The sequence below is a fragment of the Pagrus pagrus genome (genome assembly GCF_965226575.1).
Source record: "Pagrus pagrus genome assembly, chromosome: 4".
Taxonomy (NCBI): Eukaryota; Metazoa; Chordata; class Actinopteri; order Spariformes; family Sparidae; genus Pagrus; species Pagrus pagrus.
The window spans coordinates 13,333,067-13,350,938 of record NC_140188.1 but is presented as its reverse complement, the minus strand read 5'-3'; the positions used below and the strand labels follow the sequence as shown (position 1 = coordinate 13,350,938).

The 17,872-nt window shown below is 42.8% G+C and overlaps 1 protein-coding gene across 6 annotated transcripts in view; it reads right to left on the bottom strand.

Annotated features, from left to right (window-relative positions):
* The window catches only part of schip1 (schwannomin interacting protein 1), a 226,305-nt gene that overhangs the window by 4,451 nt on the left and 203,982 nt on the right, over window positions 1-17,872 (bottom strand). For 5 of the 6 annotated variants that reach the window (XM_084352167.1, XM_084352168.1, XM_084352170.1 and 2 more), the window contains 3 exons: window positions 9,458-9,576; window positions 6,709-6,826; window positions 5,964-6,161 (listed from right to left, as the gene is read on the bottom strand). In XM_084352167.1, coding sequence (XP_084208293.1) covers window positions 5,964-6,161; window positions 6,709-6,826; window positions 9,458-9,576 — 435 coding nt within the window. Of the gene's footprint in view, window positions 1-5,963; window positions 6,162-6,708; window positions 6,827-9,457; window positions 9,577-17,210; window positions 17,444-17,872 lie in introns of those variants that run through there. The other variant, XM_084352171.1, reaches the window with a different exon arrangement.

Here is a 17,872-nt window from a genome sequence, read left to right as displayed (position 1 = left end):
CACTTAAATACAATATTTTTTCCCCCCATACCTGAATAAACAAGCTGTTCTCAGAGGAAAATAATGTCCCCAGAACACTGTTTGAAGCTAGAAGGGTGGCAGGGTCCGCCACATGAAAACAAAGTAAAACATTATGAAACTGTGTTGTCCTTTAAGGTCCGTTTGTTTATTCAGTTTATTCTGTCATGAAAACAAAGAGAGTTTGTTTATCCCGTTTGTTTTGGCATAAAAAAAAAAAATCAGTCAATGATCTTTCTCCTGTGATTAAAACTACATAATGCTCCTTTAATGACATTTGAAAACTCAGACCAGACTCAACAACAGGTTTGATAATCAGTAGTTCATCAAGCAAAACCACCGAACATTCACGCCAGGTTCTCAAACGTGAGGCGTTTCTGATTTCTTCTCTCTGAGAACTGGCAACAGGCATTTATACGAAACGTTTCATCTCTTCACTGAAAAGGAAATATCAGCAGGTTATTCAGTATTGAAAATATTTGCTAGTCGTAGTCACACGTTTGATGTAATGGTAAGTTTCTTTTAGGTACTCTTTCTGTTCAAAATTACTGCTTTTAAGTCTCTTTCCTTGTGCTGATAACGAAACAAAAGGGAATATCAGTCTTTCTTCAAGGCGTTCACCACTCTGCGCAGCGAGACTGTAAAGTTGGGGGATTCCAGTTATACATTTCTGTTTGATCAAAAACATGTTGACAGGGTTTTGTACACATAAACAGCAGATGAACTCGGTGACTTCTTGAAGGTTGAACTGCTGGTTGAGGGCCACAATCTGGAACAACCTGTTTCATGTCACTTCAAGGCTCACCAACAATTTGATTTATCTTTTCACAGGAACTTTTAAAATTCCCAAGTCTTCATCATTTAGTGCAAAATCCCACTCCTCCGTTGTGTAATGAGAAAAGACAAAGGTGGAGCGAGAATGAAGGTGAGAAGTTTCACAATTTCCCTTTGAGTGAGAATGAAATTATTTCATGTTACGTAAGCGACCTGGAAGTTTTGGAGTTGTGTTAGGCATCAACCTGAGCACATACGGCTCCAAGTAGCGCTTTACTTCGTGTATTCTTTGTACTACTTTTTGTATTTTCTAGATTGTTTGGGTGTGAGTTGCAGAGTTTTGGAGAAATCATCCCGTCCTGTAGAGATGTCTGCCTTCTCTTGAATAAAGCAAAACAAGATGACACTCGGCTCGTGGTGCCCAAAGAGGCAATAAAATACAGCAACGTGTCTTTCCAGAAAATATGAACCCCCGATACTTGATCCACAGACCTTGTTGTGAGCAGTTTTATGTCGGAACCACTTTCTTTCATTAATGGCGTCGGCTGAGTTGTAACGTCACTGATTCCTGAGTTAAACGCGGCCCAAGACGATTGTGATTGATTTAAAGACATGCAAACAGGCCGGAGCGTATTTTTACCTCTGTACCAGAATGAGAATTGGTGCAGCCAGACTAACGTTAGCCAGTCTACAGTAGCTAGCTAGTCTCTTGTCAAGGGTGTTGTAGAAAGAATGCAGTTCCTACATGAAAACTGCTCACAGCGAAGTTCGTGCATCATCTTGAGAAACCGGGTTTCTGGAAAGAGACATTGCTGTTGAGTTTGTCAAAAGCAGCGTTTTGGCGCTTTGAGCACCACAAGCCGAGCGCCATCTTGTTTTATTACGTCAGAGAGAGGGCAGACATCTCACCAAAACAATCTAGATGGATAAATGGCTCTACAGCTAAGAGGTTGTCAGGTGAACTGGCCCTTTAATGCCCTTTTTGTGTACCTCTTCGCGGTGGCAGTGCCTCCGCGCTCTGAGTCAAACTCAGCCACACGACGAGATAAAATCACAAAGCGTCATGTGTGCAGATCATTTAACTTTTTGTTCACCAGACTCTCCCTCCGACAACATTCCCATCCAGCCGGTCCACATTCTTTCTCTTTCCTTCCAACACCCGTTTTCTCTCTCCCTCCCTCTTCGTCCTCGGTCCTGATAGGTGAGAAAACTCTCTCTCTGTCTCATGTGCCACACTGTAAGCGTTTGCGTGCGTTGGCGTGTGCCTGCCTGGCTCTTCTCGCTAATTTCTCACCCCTCTTTCACTTTCACATTTGCACTGATGCAACTGTACTCAAGGCTGCCATGTGTCGGTTTCAGTTTCGCGTGGCCCCGCCCCACACGAGGGGGGCGACTTCAGGATGACATAGAGAGAAATGTGATGTCAGAGAGGAGGCGAGTGGGTGATGGGAAAAGGTTTGTAGATTGGGTGCTCGAGCTGACCACAGTGTGAGTTTCTGTGGCAGATTGATCATACTGCTAACTACAAATTACTCTCTAAGTGTTCAATACCAGCAAACAATCCTCCAGCAATGACTCAATATCAGATTGAGGAACTGAACTCTTCTTTGAATGAAGTTTAAAGAGAGAATTGAGGTTTTTCCAGTAGAATCTAAGATTCTTTCCCCCTCTCTCTCTCTTATTGACTCGCTTGCTTTCTCTCACTGATTGTTTGTACAGATTTAGGAAAAACCCACAGTCCCAGTACACAGACAGACGTTTGGATGCAGGCTTACTGAGCTGGCCGAATTCCCATTCTTTGCCCTTGACAAGCAGGGACGACGATTCACTTTAGTTGGAACTGAATTAAAATTACTGACAGCAGAGTGATTGTTGTAGGGCCTTTTTGGTCCAAAGTGACCCCCCCCTCCACCTCTGTATCAGATGAGCTCACATACCCCTTCAGTGACATCATCCAAATGTGTTCATGTTGATTGATTTTAATGTGGATGTTATGGAAAACTAGATTCAGTGGACTGTTACAATAAAGTTTTGCACATATTTAAATCGTCAATGTTTACCACATCGGGCAGCAGCTGGATCTTTCAACCGTTTATCACTGTGGCTCAGTACATCAAGAGTTCATCCATTATTTTTTAGCCATTTATTTCTACTAATCATTCCCAATTTTTAGCGAACTACGTCACTTTTTCTTTCATTTATTTGATCTATTTCACCTGTTGATCCATCATTTTTACTTTTACAACTATTTCACATGTTTATCCATTATTTTCTGGGTAAATATTTCCAGTACTTTTAGCTAATTTTCACTGTTTCACAATTACTTTTAGGTGAGTATTTTCAGTGTTTATTACCCTTACCAAATTATTTTGCCTGTTTATCTATCAATATTTAATATATTTCTATATTAAATATTTTACAGATTTTTCACAGTTCATTTAATACTTTTAAATAATTATTTCAACTGCTTGTTTATTTACTTTTAGCTAACCATTTAAACCATTATTCATTACTTTGAGCTAACTATTTCACTCTTTTTCCATTAATTGTAGTTAATTATGTCAACAGCTTATCAATTTCTATCAGCTAAGTATTTTACCTGTTTATGTACCTTCAGCCAAATATATCAACTATTTAGTCATTACAACTAATGATCTAAACTCTGTTCTTTTAGCTAAATATCTTTTGTGATTATTCATTAATTCAGTAATTGTTTCCATTAATTTGAGCTATTATTTCAAAAGTTTACCCTCTTAGTTGACTATTTAAATATGTATTAATTTCTACTAGCTAAGTATTTCACCTATTTATGCCTTACTTTGAAGTATAACTATTATTCTTTTTTCATTTTGTTCCTTTCCTTCAGTATTTCATATTTGTTCTTGTGCATGTAAAAGATCTTGAAAGTTAAAAAGGTCAATTGAACCATCATTTCTAATTTTTCCAAATTAGCTGACCTCCTCCGCGGTCCTTCCACGTACTGCAGAATTACCCCCTTATCAGGAATCCCTGTTTCTAGGGAAGCATTTAGCACATATAACCTCTGCAGTTTAATAGATCTCTGGTGCTGTGGACATGGCAGGTGGCTGTAACCTTAACACATCTTAATATTCACTGTGTGTTCGGTGCGGATGTGACAGTGATGTCTTCTGACTGCTGAGCACTGCTACATCCCTAAACACTGAAGTGGATGCTTTCTGGCGTATGAATTATAGATGGACCCGGCCGAAGCTGCCCTTCTCCTCTCTGAATAAGTAAAGTGGTTCTGCCTGCAAGTCCGGGTGGAAATACAGTGTGTGTATGAGAGTGTGGGAGTGTGTCAGTGCGTGTGTGTGTGCTCTCCCGCAAAAAGGCAGCGAGGCAGATAAAAATGGATGAAATAATGATGAGCAGGGTCGTCATCACCTTCCTTCCTCTAAATGGGGGCAGAGGAAGAGAGGGAACAGAGGAGGGGTGGGGGAGGCTTAATGTGACGTCATCACAGCGTAAATGAACCAGTCAGATCCCAAATTATACTTGTAAGTTACAGAAGCACAACCCACCCATTTATTCCCACCTACTTTGACTAATGGATCATATGACGGGCATTTGTTAAAAGGGTGATGATGTGTCTGACTTTTTGTTTTAAAACCCTAAAAGGTAACTGACAAAAAGTTATATCGCATGTTTTGCTACAAATGAAATTTAATGGCTCTTCTTACTCATCTTTATGGAGCTGAGTAAAATGTGACTTTATGATTTGTTTCCATTAAAGGCCAGTGTCATAAAGGTGCCAATGTGATGAACTGCCTTGTGGCTGGCAAAGTATTGGTTATAATAAAAAAAAAACCCTGATGCCTGCACACCTACTCCACGGTTTTGATTCTACTAAGATCAAAGTGGCATCAAAATGTTATTATTATACTCTTGGTGTCATGGAGGAAGTGTGCGGGCGTCACCTTACCGATAATGTTGATATAAAAATGGATCAACATGTCAAGCAGTGTTTCCGAAAGCCCTAGATGATGTCGTCAAATGTCGTCATTTTTGAAATATCATCAAAAGATATTAAAATTTATGTTTCCAGAAAGGCCGAGATAGACCGGGGCGAGCTGCAACACGATACATAGACGTAACAACATCAAAACTGTTATTTCTTCCCATCAAGTTGACAAGTTTAGATCATTTTTTCACTAAAAATCTTACACATCGCACCTTTAAGTGATTAATCGTTGCAGCTCTACTTCAGTTACAAGCTTCTAAGGACCTGAAGTTGTTTACATGAGACTGAGAGCTCCACTCTTTATGTTGACATACTGCACGTATATCGACATCTTACAAACTGTGAAGGCCTCTGACATCATCTGCGTCACTGATACAACCGAGCAAACAGCTCCCACACCTGATATATGTTTCAGGATGATGGATTTAAACCTGCAATAATAGTTTTTGTGGTCGCTGGAGGGCAGAGGAAACAAGCTGTAGACCCAATAAGAACATGTTATCACCTTTTAATCAATATGGCGAAACTTGTTAGCAAGCAGTTGCTGACTTACACCAGGCAGACGTGGAGCAACATTAGCATTCACTTGGAGTTTCTGGCCACTAGGAGGGTGTAAGTCCAATAATCACACTCCTCTCCAGCTGCTCCTGAGGAAAATATCTGGATAAATGTTTCACTTCACAGCTAGTCGCTAAATCATCTGTCGTTTTTTTTAACGACACATGATGATTGACGAGAGTGAACCAGAAAAGAGAAAGTTGCTGGCTGGAAAACCTGAACAATGAGCTGTTGAGGATGAGGATTTTTGGGAAACAGCAGAGTGAGATTGTCCCTACAAGAAACCCTTTCACACACAAGCAGTGATGTGATCCATGAAAGCGAAAGCAAAAGTTTAACACGGCAAATATGCCGTCTTCCTTGTTTAGTAATTCTCCTCTTATATGTCCTATACATCAGTGGATCTCTTGGTTTCAGTGGATCTATTTTTGTCGTGTTTGCAGGCGAAGCTCTTCTGTATGAAACCATATAACTCGTGTCCTAGGCCGTCTCGTTTACAGTACTTTTTTAACATCAAACAATACTGGAGTCAAACAGAAAATTAGCCAGGTTTTTCCCTATTTTGCGGGGGAAAACTTGCCCTTATTGATGTAAAATTTCACATTCATTACTGTGTAATTCTGGTACTGACCAGGTCGGCCACTGGTGACTTCTTGCGGTTCTGTTTCTCCACCTCCACCTGCATCTTGGCCATGGGTTTGGCCATCGCCAGGGCCAGCTTCGCCTCCGCCTGCAGCTTCTTCTGTCGACTCAGGAAGTCCATGTCCTCCAGAGACTCGGAGTCGTCCTCCGTGGTGTCTCTGTCCGAGTAGGACGAACTCTGCTTGGACTGCGGGGAGGACGTGGTGGAAGGGCAAAGTATGAGGGAGAAAGTGAGCAGAATACGAAATGAGGGAGAAAGATCAGAAAGACCGGGTCAGAGGACGAATGTTTATGCATTCTTGACATTCATGTATGTAGATTTTACACACTGACAGGATCGTCATTGTACATCACATGGGACGTGAGCAGAGCGAGGATGAACATGCAAAGAAAAGATAATTCTGCCTTTTTATTAAACGTGTCTCGGACTGACAGGAGGTTAATGCGGCCAGTCATCCATGGCCACGGCGAGCGTATTCCAATTCACCCCTCGTTTGCTGCCTGTGAATTGGTTAACAGGCCAGAAAACGTGAGCAAAGACATTCATAGAGCAGCCAAACCGCCAGATACCGCTCTGATTCATAATGAATATCTCCCCCGTTTCACCGCTTTCACTCTCGTTCTGTCTCAATCTCGCTTTGACACTTGACGCCCTGTCAGTCCTGTATGTCACATTTCTTATTGATTTTAACTTTGAAGTATTTCCTTGTTTGAATTCTGGAGAAATACTATACCATGGGGGACAGAGGTGTGTCCAGACTCGTCTCCGTCTTGCTGTCGTCTGCATCGCTGTCCTTATCGCTGCCGCTGTCGTTGACAAAACAGATCTGTAGGTTCATCCCGCTCTGCAGCCTGCAGGCGGAGACAGAAAGGCAGGCATGTTAATATTTGCATAAAAGCAGATAAGAGTCGAGTCAGTTCAATGATAGCTCTTTCTACTAATTCATTCGGACCAGGGCCAAAATGGACAGCAGAGTCAACAGCACTGCTGCGAACATAAACGACCTGTGATGAGTTCAACAAAGTGCTTTGCCTCAATAAAGGACGTCGAGTGCTGTGAGTTTTGCACTCTTACGTGTTAAAGAGAGAGAAAAAGTGCAAACAGCGAAGAGAAATGGAAGAAAAAATCCTAACAGATGACAGCTGCCGTCTTCTCCAGAACTAAGGAGGGTTTTTAATCATCGTCCCTTCTTGTTTTCAATACGAATCGATCCAGGATGACCACGTCAGGTCTGATCCAATCCGCCAGGGACCAGTGGGGGTGAACATCACTAGGTGTAGAGCAAGCCCACTGTGGATCAATAATCTGCCTATTCAATGCAGTAATTAAAAACAGAGCTGATTGGTTACACAACATGGATCTAATCAGTCCCAATTAAAACAGGACCTGAGTGATCGATTGGTTTTTGTTGCAGGAGAGGCAGCATCAAAAACCTCCCCGTGACTTGACTTTACTGTAACAGGTCGTGGGGGTGCTTGCTAACTTTTTTTGACTACTAGCAGCTGATATTTTTACTTGTGATCAGTCTCGAGAACACTTTTTGAATGTCCCCGTCTTCAGTCTCAGACAAAGAGGAGTTTGTTTCCAGATCCATCGAGACAAAAACTGTGTGGATATCACTTAATTTCCTGTGTTTTTTCTCATTTATTCATTAACATCATAACTGTGATCGGATGCACAACTTCCTGCTTGAAATGCAACCATTAACTTCAATCATTTCTAGGTTAAAGTTTTTGTTAGTGTTAACGTCTGTCACCCCTCCACGCGCCCTTACAAACACACTTCATGAAAGTGAACCCAGGAGACAGGAAAAGAAGCTGCGGCTGTCTGCGAGGATCTTCTGTGGTAAAGTTAATCTACATACAGACACGTAGTAGATGGTAAATAAAAAGGTGAATGAAGAGGAATCTCTAGATCAGTTTAAATAGTGGCTGTGGTTTGCATGTTCTACATTTCATTGTAAGTGTGACAGTGTGGGGCTAGCACTGGTGTGGTTCTGGTCTCGACTCGGTCTCTGTTTACGTGATGTTGACCACAACACTGGCAGCTGCCTCTACAGCGTAGAGCCCGACTGATATATCTGCCAGTGCGAGCGTATTGCACGCTATCTTAGCATTACTCTGGGGAAATATGCAAGCTGATAAGTATCAAGGAAGTGCAGTACAGTCATCTCAAAAATACAGTTGAAGATGTTTAGAAAGAGAGAGTGTGACCACATGTGGGTCTGTAAAAGGTTTATCTTTTACCAATTAAATTTCTCAGTACAGTACATACTGTACTGTATCTGGTTTTCTCTGGAAATTGACGAGGTGAAACTAGACGCCTACCACGTAGGCGTGAGACCATTCAGAAAACAGCATCAATTAAAAAGTACCACGTGCACTCCAACGTACAAAATTGTCCTGTCCTTGTGATTCATAATATTATCCTGATAATCATCAAAATATCCCTTAGTCATTAAAATAAAAGTTAAAACTGCACTAAAACATACTGGAATCACTTTAACCTGACATTTTACTGCATCACTGGTAGGACACATGTCTTTTTTATTGAAAAACTGTCAAAGAATCTTAAATTAGTCATTATAAATCATAAGGTCCTCCTGCACACACAATAAATGGGGGAATAAAAAATCACAACAATGAAAAAAATAAGAACAAGAACAAAAAAACAAAACATTGGTATTGGCCCAGAATTGCACAGTCTGAGCATAGTAAAATGAAACGTCTTTTTGAATACATCATATGACTTGGAGTCGTGTGCAGACGTTACTTTCTAGGTACTTTTGCTTCTTCTTCTAAAAAAATTTCAAGGGATCCTTACAGAAATTGTTACAAGATTATTGGACGATGAATTGTTATCACAGTCTTCAGTTTTCACTTTCTGGCCTCAAAAAATCCGCTTGGCTCCGGTCCAGTGTGTTTATGACTGTCACCCCAAAACAGGGCATCACGCTGTGTAGTCACACAGAACCGCCATTTTACCATTTCCCTGACACCATCAATGAGACATTAGGCATCACAACCAGTCATTGATCTGTTGCAGCAATATTGAGAAATCCACGTGACACAGATCACAGGAATACAAAGAGCAAGTGTTTATAAGAACATCTAGTTCCAGTAAGGTACAGTGTAGGAGGTGGTAGCAGTGTGTGTGTGTGTGTCTTTTGGGAAGTGAGAGCCACATGGGCTGACTGCACAAATCCTCTCTGCTTCCTGTCATTCTCTTCCTCCCTGATAGTCCTTTCTTTACCGGTAGCCATGACAGTAAACCTACACTTTCAAATTTAAACCCTTTTGGGATTTTTCTAACACTCATACATTGCTGAAAATTCATGTCCTTTAGACTTTAAACCCCAGCTCTCATCTTTGTACAGACTAACCTTTCAGTGCACCCTTTTCAGAGAATTACAAGGTTCCCAAAAGTACCAGAAAACTAGAAAGAAGAGAATGAATTAATAAGACAGAGGTCAAAGGTCTTACCGCGAGGACAGGCTGGGTTTGCCGCTCTTGCTGCAGCTGGTGTAGATGCCGGGCCCATCGTCAAAGAAACTGCCCAGGGCCAACTTCTGCCTGATGGACTCCCTCTCATTCTTTTGGGCCTGCAACAGAAGATTAACAAGATGAGACTACCGTCTGATGACCTCTTTGAAGACTTTCACAATGAGGTCAGAGGTCAGGTTGGTGGGGGTCAGCTGTCTTCCTCTTCAGCAGGGTGGATGCTCATTGTTATATATAGTTTCCTGGCATGCCACCTCACCTGAACACCCATCCCCCCCCGCACGTATGCAGAAATAGAAGCGCAGCCACCGCGGGCACTTTCTGACACTTCAGATCACAGTTGCAAGTTTATTATTAGCAGCAGCTTCATCTTAATTTGCAGTCGGGGGTTCAGTGTCATCCTAACAAGCTCTGATACAAAGTGTGGAGTCAGCTGAAGCGAGTGAAAAAAGTGTCAAAAAACATCTAAGTATAGGGATCACTGCAAGTTGCCGTTACCGGTATTCACAAGCAGGTGGTGCTGTTGTCTCAGAGAACAACCAACCAGCACCCACACACGAAACGGATCCTCCACTGCGGGACTTACACAGGATTAAGTGTATGTATGGTAAACTCCACGGGAGGAACACTAATAGCTGTTTCATGCATGTTTAAATCTGCAAGAATCCCTTCATCACACGATTCGTGAGTCGCTCTCACTTGGCCTCATCCCAATCCTGAATTCCTAACTCAGCGCAGCTTCAGCTTTGGCAGCACTTCACACACACTCTCCCTCTCTCTCTCACACACAAACACACACAGCAGTCCCCATTGGACGTCTCGTCTGCATCGATAGCAGGTAAACACGTCCAACTGAGGTGCAAACAACTAATGAGCGACTCAGAGCTTCATTCTCTGTAGCAGGTTTTGCACATGCCATACAAGCATGAGAGCCCAGATTTTTGGGACTGATGAAGGACTTTTCATGGTGCTTAAGAGCCTCTGTGCAAAAAGTTTGAAGTCGGCCTCACACAGAGAGTCGGCCTAAACGCTGCAGTGCTCCTGCCTTTCTGTCCAACAGAAATCAGCAGGCCTGAAGGACAGGAGGAACGGAAAAGATTAGAAAAGACAGGTTTACATGTTGTGAGGTATAATAAGGCTTTACTGCAGGAACTGCCTCCTTATTTGTGTTCTCTGACAACACGACAATATATTCATTAAATTTGTGCTTTTTAACTTGAGGCTTCCATCTTTCTTGTGACACCTTGGAGGGCCCTGACCCCAAGGGTAGGAACTGCCGCTTTGAACACTTTACGTTGAGGTCTGATGGCCTTGTTCATGTTTAAATCCTGTACCATGTAGCAGCAACATCCCTGGTTGGATCCTCGTTTGCCTCTCTACATTTCTAGTTTGTATCTTTCGCGATTAAAATAAGGGAAAATGACAATAAAACAAAAGAAGAATCAAAGTGTGAAGGGGATGAGCATACAGGGACAGCGGTGTTGCCCTCGAGTGTAAACTCTTTCCCCTTCTTTTGGGATCTGTCTATCTCCCATTATCGCCCCTCTTAACATCTCCCACCTTTCTCATCTATCTCTGCCCCTCACACTCCACACCATGCCGTCTTTCCCCACCTGATTCAGCCTCACCAGTCGTTTGTCTTGCTCTCTCTTCCTCATTATCCCCAATTCCACTCATCTCCTTCCATCTCCTCTTCTCTCCATCAGCCTCAGGCCTCTCCTTTTCTTCCAGCGAGCCGTCTCCCTGCTGCTCCTTCTCTTCGTCCCTCTCCAAATTGCTTATCACAGATTCACCTCTCTCCCACTCGTTTTCTCAACTCCTTGGCTCCCTCCTTTTCTTCCCTCTCTGTCCGTCCCTCTTGACAATTGTGTGCAGGCGTTGGTGAGAGTGCCTCCACCAAGGACAAATTAACATAATCCCACTCCACACAAGAGCCCGCAGGACGCACTTGGCAATGCCAGCACACACACTGGCACATACAGCGGTCGACCTGGCACTGCTCGCGTGTGTGTGTGTGTTTGAAAGATAGCCTGGTGTGTCGAGATGAACACACTTGAGAGTTTCAGTTTGTTGCTTCAAAGGTGCAACGACAGCCCGTATGGTTCAGTGCAGCCATGTATTCATGTACATCACTCATACGAGTCTGAGTACAACACAGCTGACACACTGTCAGTCAAGTTCCTACACAAAACAGATGAAAACAAGAGGCGGCAGGTTCACCGAGCACCGTGAACCGTTGGCTGCCCCTCGTGAGGCGAGGTGAGGTCCAGGTGGAAACATTCAGGGAGGCAAGAGGGAAATTTTGCATCAAGAATGCTGAGTAATCAAATAGCTGCAGCATCACCGCTAACTTTACAGCTCGGTTTCAAAACAGTTTGCAAATGCAAGACCACACACACACTCTGCTGGAGGAGATAATAACTTGTTGCTCAACAATAAGAACAGCAAGGGTGAAAATCACAGAGAAGTCATGCATGGTTGGGCCAACATTTTCAAGGCCGAGGACAAGATCGGTAATAAAGCATTTCACCACCAGATGTCGCACGACACTCAGCCGCTCCCAAGAGGAGCTTTAATGATAACCCATGAATGAGTGTAGCAGCAGTACAGTCCATCAGGACAACTGTGAATTTGCTCGCCTTCCTCTAAAGTTTAACATCAAAACAACGAGTAAAATAAGACTTCAGCTGAGTGAAACAACCATTCAGGTAGATGCATATGAACCTTGCAAGTTCAATGTTCCTGATAATGTTTCACAATAAAAGCCTTGTTAAGAAATAAATGGTTCCTGTCCACTGAATGGCTAGATGGCTTTTAATATGAAACAGATGCAGGAAGGATATTTGACATCAACTGAGATGAAACTATGTATTAAGAGGTGACTGCAGTTTGTCCTGGTCCATGTGTGCCATCATTCACATGTAAAATAACCATCAACTTGCAAAAGGCTGAACTGGCAGAAAGCAGAGAGGTCCTGAAGTCAAAAGATACAACCATGGCTCACTAAATGTCTCTTAATCTGTGTAAAAAGTCTACAGACGTTTACACCAAAAGGAGTCATGAAGTAGGGACTCTGGTAAGTCAGATTGTCAGGGGAATCTGTTCAGTGCCTGTGCGTTTTCATAAAAATATCAATATTTGGTGCCAGTGTACTAATAATCGCCTGCAAGATAAAACAATATGACATACTGCTGTATCAATATTTTGTCCAAACCCTACTCAACAGTAGCCGAATAAAAAAAACAAAAAACTGCTGTCATAAAATCAGTTTAAACTGGGCCATAAACAGTGAGAGACAGTTTTTACTAACATTTTGCGTTTACGTCCAGTGATCAGAGTTGAAGGCTGTTTAAATATATGGGGCAGAACACAGAGCATATGCTGCTGCGAGGATTTCAAATGAAAAACATCTCATACACAGCCACTGGTAAGCTCATCAGCCCTCAAGGACAAACTAAAGCGAGACTATCTTTAGATATGTGTGAGTTACATAAATACGGACACACAGAGACACTTCAGTACCAAGGCCACTGATGACATTTATTGAAAAAGTAGTCGTTTAAGTATTCAGTGTTTGGTCTTTAGGTTTTTGATTAATAACTCTGTGAATTCATACGTGCCCATTTGGTGCTAGGAGCCTTTATTTGATTTATATTTAACACATTTTCACCCAAAATGTTTCATTCAGCAAACATCCAAAATCTCAAGATATTTAGTTTACAATTATAGAAAACAGTGAAGACGTTTTCGTACTTGAGAAATAACAAAATTATTATCAAAAATTGGTTGACAACTGCCGTCAGATCGTCAGATTAATCGATGACAAAAAATCCAGATGCGCAGCCCTAATCAAAATAGTTACCAGGTAATTTTCCGTCGATCATCTAGTCAATGAATCAACTTAACGCCTCATCAAAATTACACTCTTACAAACTCAGCAACAACAACCGTCTGCAGCTGTAATCAGGACGCACTTGTCACATGTGAATCCAACTGTAGCACATTAAATTCTCATAAGTGAGGAAAAAACCTCTGGAAGCAACACTCGTCAAAGGTTTATCACATCCCACACCTGCCTGAAAACACAACTTCCTGTCTTTGTGTAAACATCTGTTATACGGCTTGTTGTTGTTGTGTGTGTGGGCCGCGTGTGTTAAAAAGAGTCGTCATGTGTGCCCCATAAAGCATTTACAGAGGTGTGGGAAACGCCACTGAGAGGTGGAGGCGCGAAACGGGCAGTAAATACACGCCGCTGCTTCTCCTTCCTTTTCTACAAAAACACCTAAAGCTCATCTTCTACCTTTTCATTATTTTGAGTGATGTCTCAAAACACACTTCCTTAATTGGAAGTAAAGTAAATGATCTTTCTGATTCTCTCTGAAAGCAGGAAGCACTCAAATCCTGTCATGTTCACAGTTCCTGTTTGCTCTTTGCTCCTTTTTTCCCAGGTGTGACTTTTCAAATGTAGTTCTGGGTGAATGAAATGCAAACCTTTCAGATCAGAGGCTGGAAAAACGAAAAAAACAACTCTCTGCTCTTCTGATTGGCTCCCTCACTCGCACCCTCATGAATAAGACGTTATCGTAACCCTTTATGCAGTTCTCCCACTCCAGCTTCTCATAAGTCCTCTACAATCCTGGGATGGCAAATTATCCACACGCCCGTTTCCGCATGATGATGACATGGAAAATTGCTGGATCCATTACATTAACATTTTTTAAGAAGCGTGTGGGAGAGCGCAACAGAGATTGAGTGACAGTCCTAACCACCTCCCTTATTTCCTGGCCTTGAGCGCCACAGTCGTCACCGTCCAAATTAGATTGGGAGGCACACAATTGGGCTAATTTGTGTTTTTCCTCAAATTCACCGAGCAATTTCCTCTGCTGAGAAACCCTCATTGACAAAGACATTTTCTCCCTCCACCCTGCACTGCAACCATTCAATCTGCAGGCCCAGAGGGTGATTTAGCCTCGGCCTTGGAACGACAGGGTGCTTGTTTTGAGCCCTCAAATCTTCCTTGAAAATCTATATTAGAGGAGGGAGATGAATTTAATTATCTGTGCTAACAAAGAGCTTCCTCCTTCTCCCTCCCTCATATTGCTGGCTCTCGTGGTCAGAAATTGTTTAGTGGTTAAGATCTGAGATGTGTATGAATGTGTGTGTGTCGGCATGCCTACAGTCTTCTGTCCTTTTTAGCCTCTTTACTGTGTCTTAATTTGAAAAAAAGATAAAAAAATCTTCCTGTCTTTTCTTCCATTCCTCACTAAGTGCTCTCCCCTTTTTATGCACAATGGAGGCTTTTCACCGGCCGATACCTCTCTCTCCCCCCGGTTGGAGACAGGAACCCACTGTTCACAGACACACACACACTCTCACAGACACGCATGAAAACACACCAGGTCTTGTGAGTAGCGGTGAAAAGCATGACATGTGTGTTTGGAAGAAGCGAGACGGCTTCACTCTGATGTGTATTCCAGGCCTGACAGTGAGCTGCTGCTGAGCTCACAGCTCCACAAACAAATACAAGGTCACTGTGTCTTCTCCGTGTGTGTATGTGTGTGTTTTGACTGGGCCTTTAGCCTCACAGATGTTCTCGAATACTCAGATTAGACTAAAACTGCCTCTGCTGATACATTTCTCTGAAAATATAATCTGAAGTCAATGTGTTTAAAGAAATATTCAGACACTTTGGGAAATACATGGTAACACATCAGCTTACTTGCACCTCTTAAAGGTGTTATTGCTAACATTCAGCCTGCATTCACGTCAAAACACAGCTGTTCTGTCGAGTCATCTGCCTCCTCAAGTAGTTAAGATAAATTAAACTTTTATCGATCCCCAATGGTGAATTTTAGTTGCTGCAGAAGCTCATTGACAGAAGTAAGTACTGTTAGGTATAGAAAGTAAAATAAATCATCATAACAGGTATAAAAAAAACTCAAATAAGAAAAGAAAACAAGATAGAAACTATACAGGAGCATTTGAAGACAACATTACAGGTAAAATGAGAGTGGTGTAATTAATAGCAGCAGACTCAACTTGAATGTATAGAGATGTAACAGAATATAATGTAGGACATGTGATATCTTATTTGTCTAATCTGTTCAAAATGGAGATGTAAAAACAACAATTAGTGGTTTCCTGGGGTATTAGGTGCACATTATTTCTTGGCTGGTTGCAGTGATTTTCTGGAGGTGACTCACTGACCTCACTGTGACAACAAGACACGAGGAAGGTGGCGGCAGACGAGGCCAGGCAGGTTGTTTTCCCCGCTTTCGATCTGTATGTGAAGCTGAGATAATGTCTTATTTACCGTACAGGCATGAGAGTGAAATCAGTCTTCTCGTGTAACTCTCAGCAAGGAAGCGAAGAAACAGATATCCCCAAAATAACTAACTAATCCTTCAAGTATGCACACTTAAAGTCTACATCCTGTGGAGGCTAAAGACGTATATGTGTGTCAAGAGCGTCTTCCTTATCCGTGCTATCGGAGCCCTTTCTGTCCTGGCGGTGCAGCATTCCATCCCAGATAAGAAACCCGACCTCTGACCCCTCATACAGTTCACCCTCAGGTCAGTGCAAGGCTGCTCCTGTCACTCAGATTGGAGGAGAACAACTCAGCAAGAGGTATAGGGGCTGCATATGAGTGTGTGTGTGTGTCCTGGTAAAAGAAGTGGGGGAGGGTTACGGTGGGATAAAAGAAAAGAAAAAGACAAGGGGGGGAATGACAAAGGGAGGGAGGAGAGATGGGGAGCATGAAGTGGGCTTAGACAGGACAATGGGTCTCCGAGTGACATTTGAGCTCGCTCTGCGAGAAGGGCAGACTGTGGATTTGTTGGGAAAGATTCAGTGGAGGAATCTGTTTTTTCTGCCAAAGAATGCGGCAGATTTAAGGATAAAAGCCTGGTTGCTCATGCCATTATGTCATAGCTTTGCCCCAAATATCTAAGCACTTTAATACCCAAACTTCAGGCATTACGTCAGCCTCAGTCTTTGGGCGGTATCACACACAACACGCAAAACCCTATTAAAGGAACATGGAGAGATGTGCTTATTTGGTTTTCTTGAGGGTTAGATGAGAAGATTGACAGCACTGTCATGTTTATGTGTTTCCGAGGCAGTGAGCGTAGCTTAGCATAAAGACTGGAATCAAGGGGAAACACCCTAAAAAGTGTAAAAATGAAATTTTTCAGAGTCGAGGTGGGTTACGACCTGGACTGTTTCTTGGCTGGGAGCAGTGACTTCCTGACGGTTTCTAGTCACTGCACCCCGCCACGAAATAGTGCACCACATAACCCAACACAACTTGTCATTTCTACACATCTGTATGGGTTAAACAAACTAGATTTAACATAATAATCTTTTTTTTTTCAAAATGTCGCTATCTCTAGACACAGCCAAGCTAGCTGTTTCAGTGCTAAGCTAGGCTAACCAGCTGCTTGTTGTAGCTTCATATTTAGCTTACAGACATGAGAGTGGGATCGATCTTCTCAATAAATGTATTTCCAAAAACTATTTCTTTAACAAAACAAAGCAAAAGCAGCTGGATGTGTGTGTGTTTCCATTCTTGGCAGGCACCAAGAGGAGCAAACCATCAACGTAGTCACATGTACATGTATTACATCTCTCACCACACAGATTTTTCCAGTAGCCCTCGGGATGCATTAGTTTCAGTGATTAAAAATGACTTACAAGCATGGAACAAGACACACGCAAACACGGCATGGCCCTTTACCTCCTTGTAGTCATCACTGAGGTAGAGGCTGGATGTCTGCCTGATGACATCATTCACTCCACCACATCCATCTGTATTATCCAACGCCTCCCTCATCCTTCCCTCCCTCCTGGTCTTCCTGTCTTTTCCACTCCACTCTCCACTCAGTAGGTTAGTCCAGACCGACTCCTGCCTGAGTCCAGTCAGTGCTCATCATATTCCCGGCCAACTCACGCCCGCCATGATGTGACATGAGAAAAAAAACTCCTCCTCTACCGGTGGCTTCTCCTGGTCTTTCTCTTACATGTTGTGACACTGTTTCCCTCTTCTGAATGCTCCACTCTCTCTCCTATAGGTTTCCTCTGTGGCTCTGCCTCTCCCACAGGACCACGAAAGCACAATGGTCAGAGGTAAGGCCCCTTTAGACCCTCCCTACCTTCCACCCTCTGGTCAGGGCGGCCTCTCACAGCCAGAGAGAGCAAAACCGAGGGAGAGGGAGAAACTCACACTGGTGTTTTTTTCCGTTTTCACGCCCTGACGTGAGGACAGCAGCTGCTCGCAACCAGTTTGGAAAGAGACACCTCAACCATGGGATAGCCACAGTGGGTGTGTGTTTATGGCAATGTTGTGTGTGACCATGTGTGTGTGGACACTGTCTCTCACCGTCTATATTTACTCTCCCT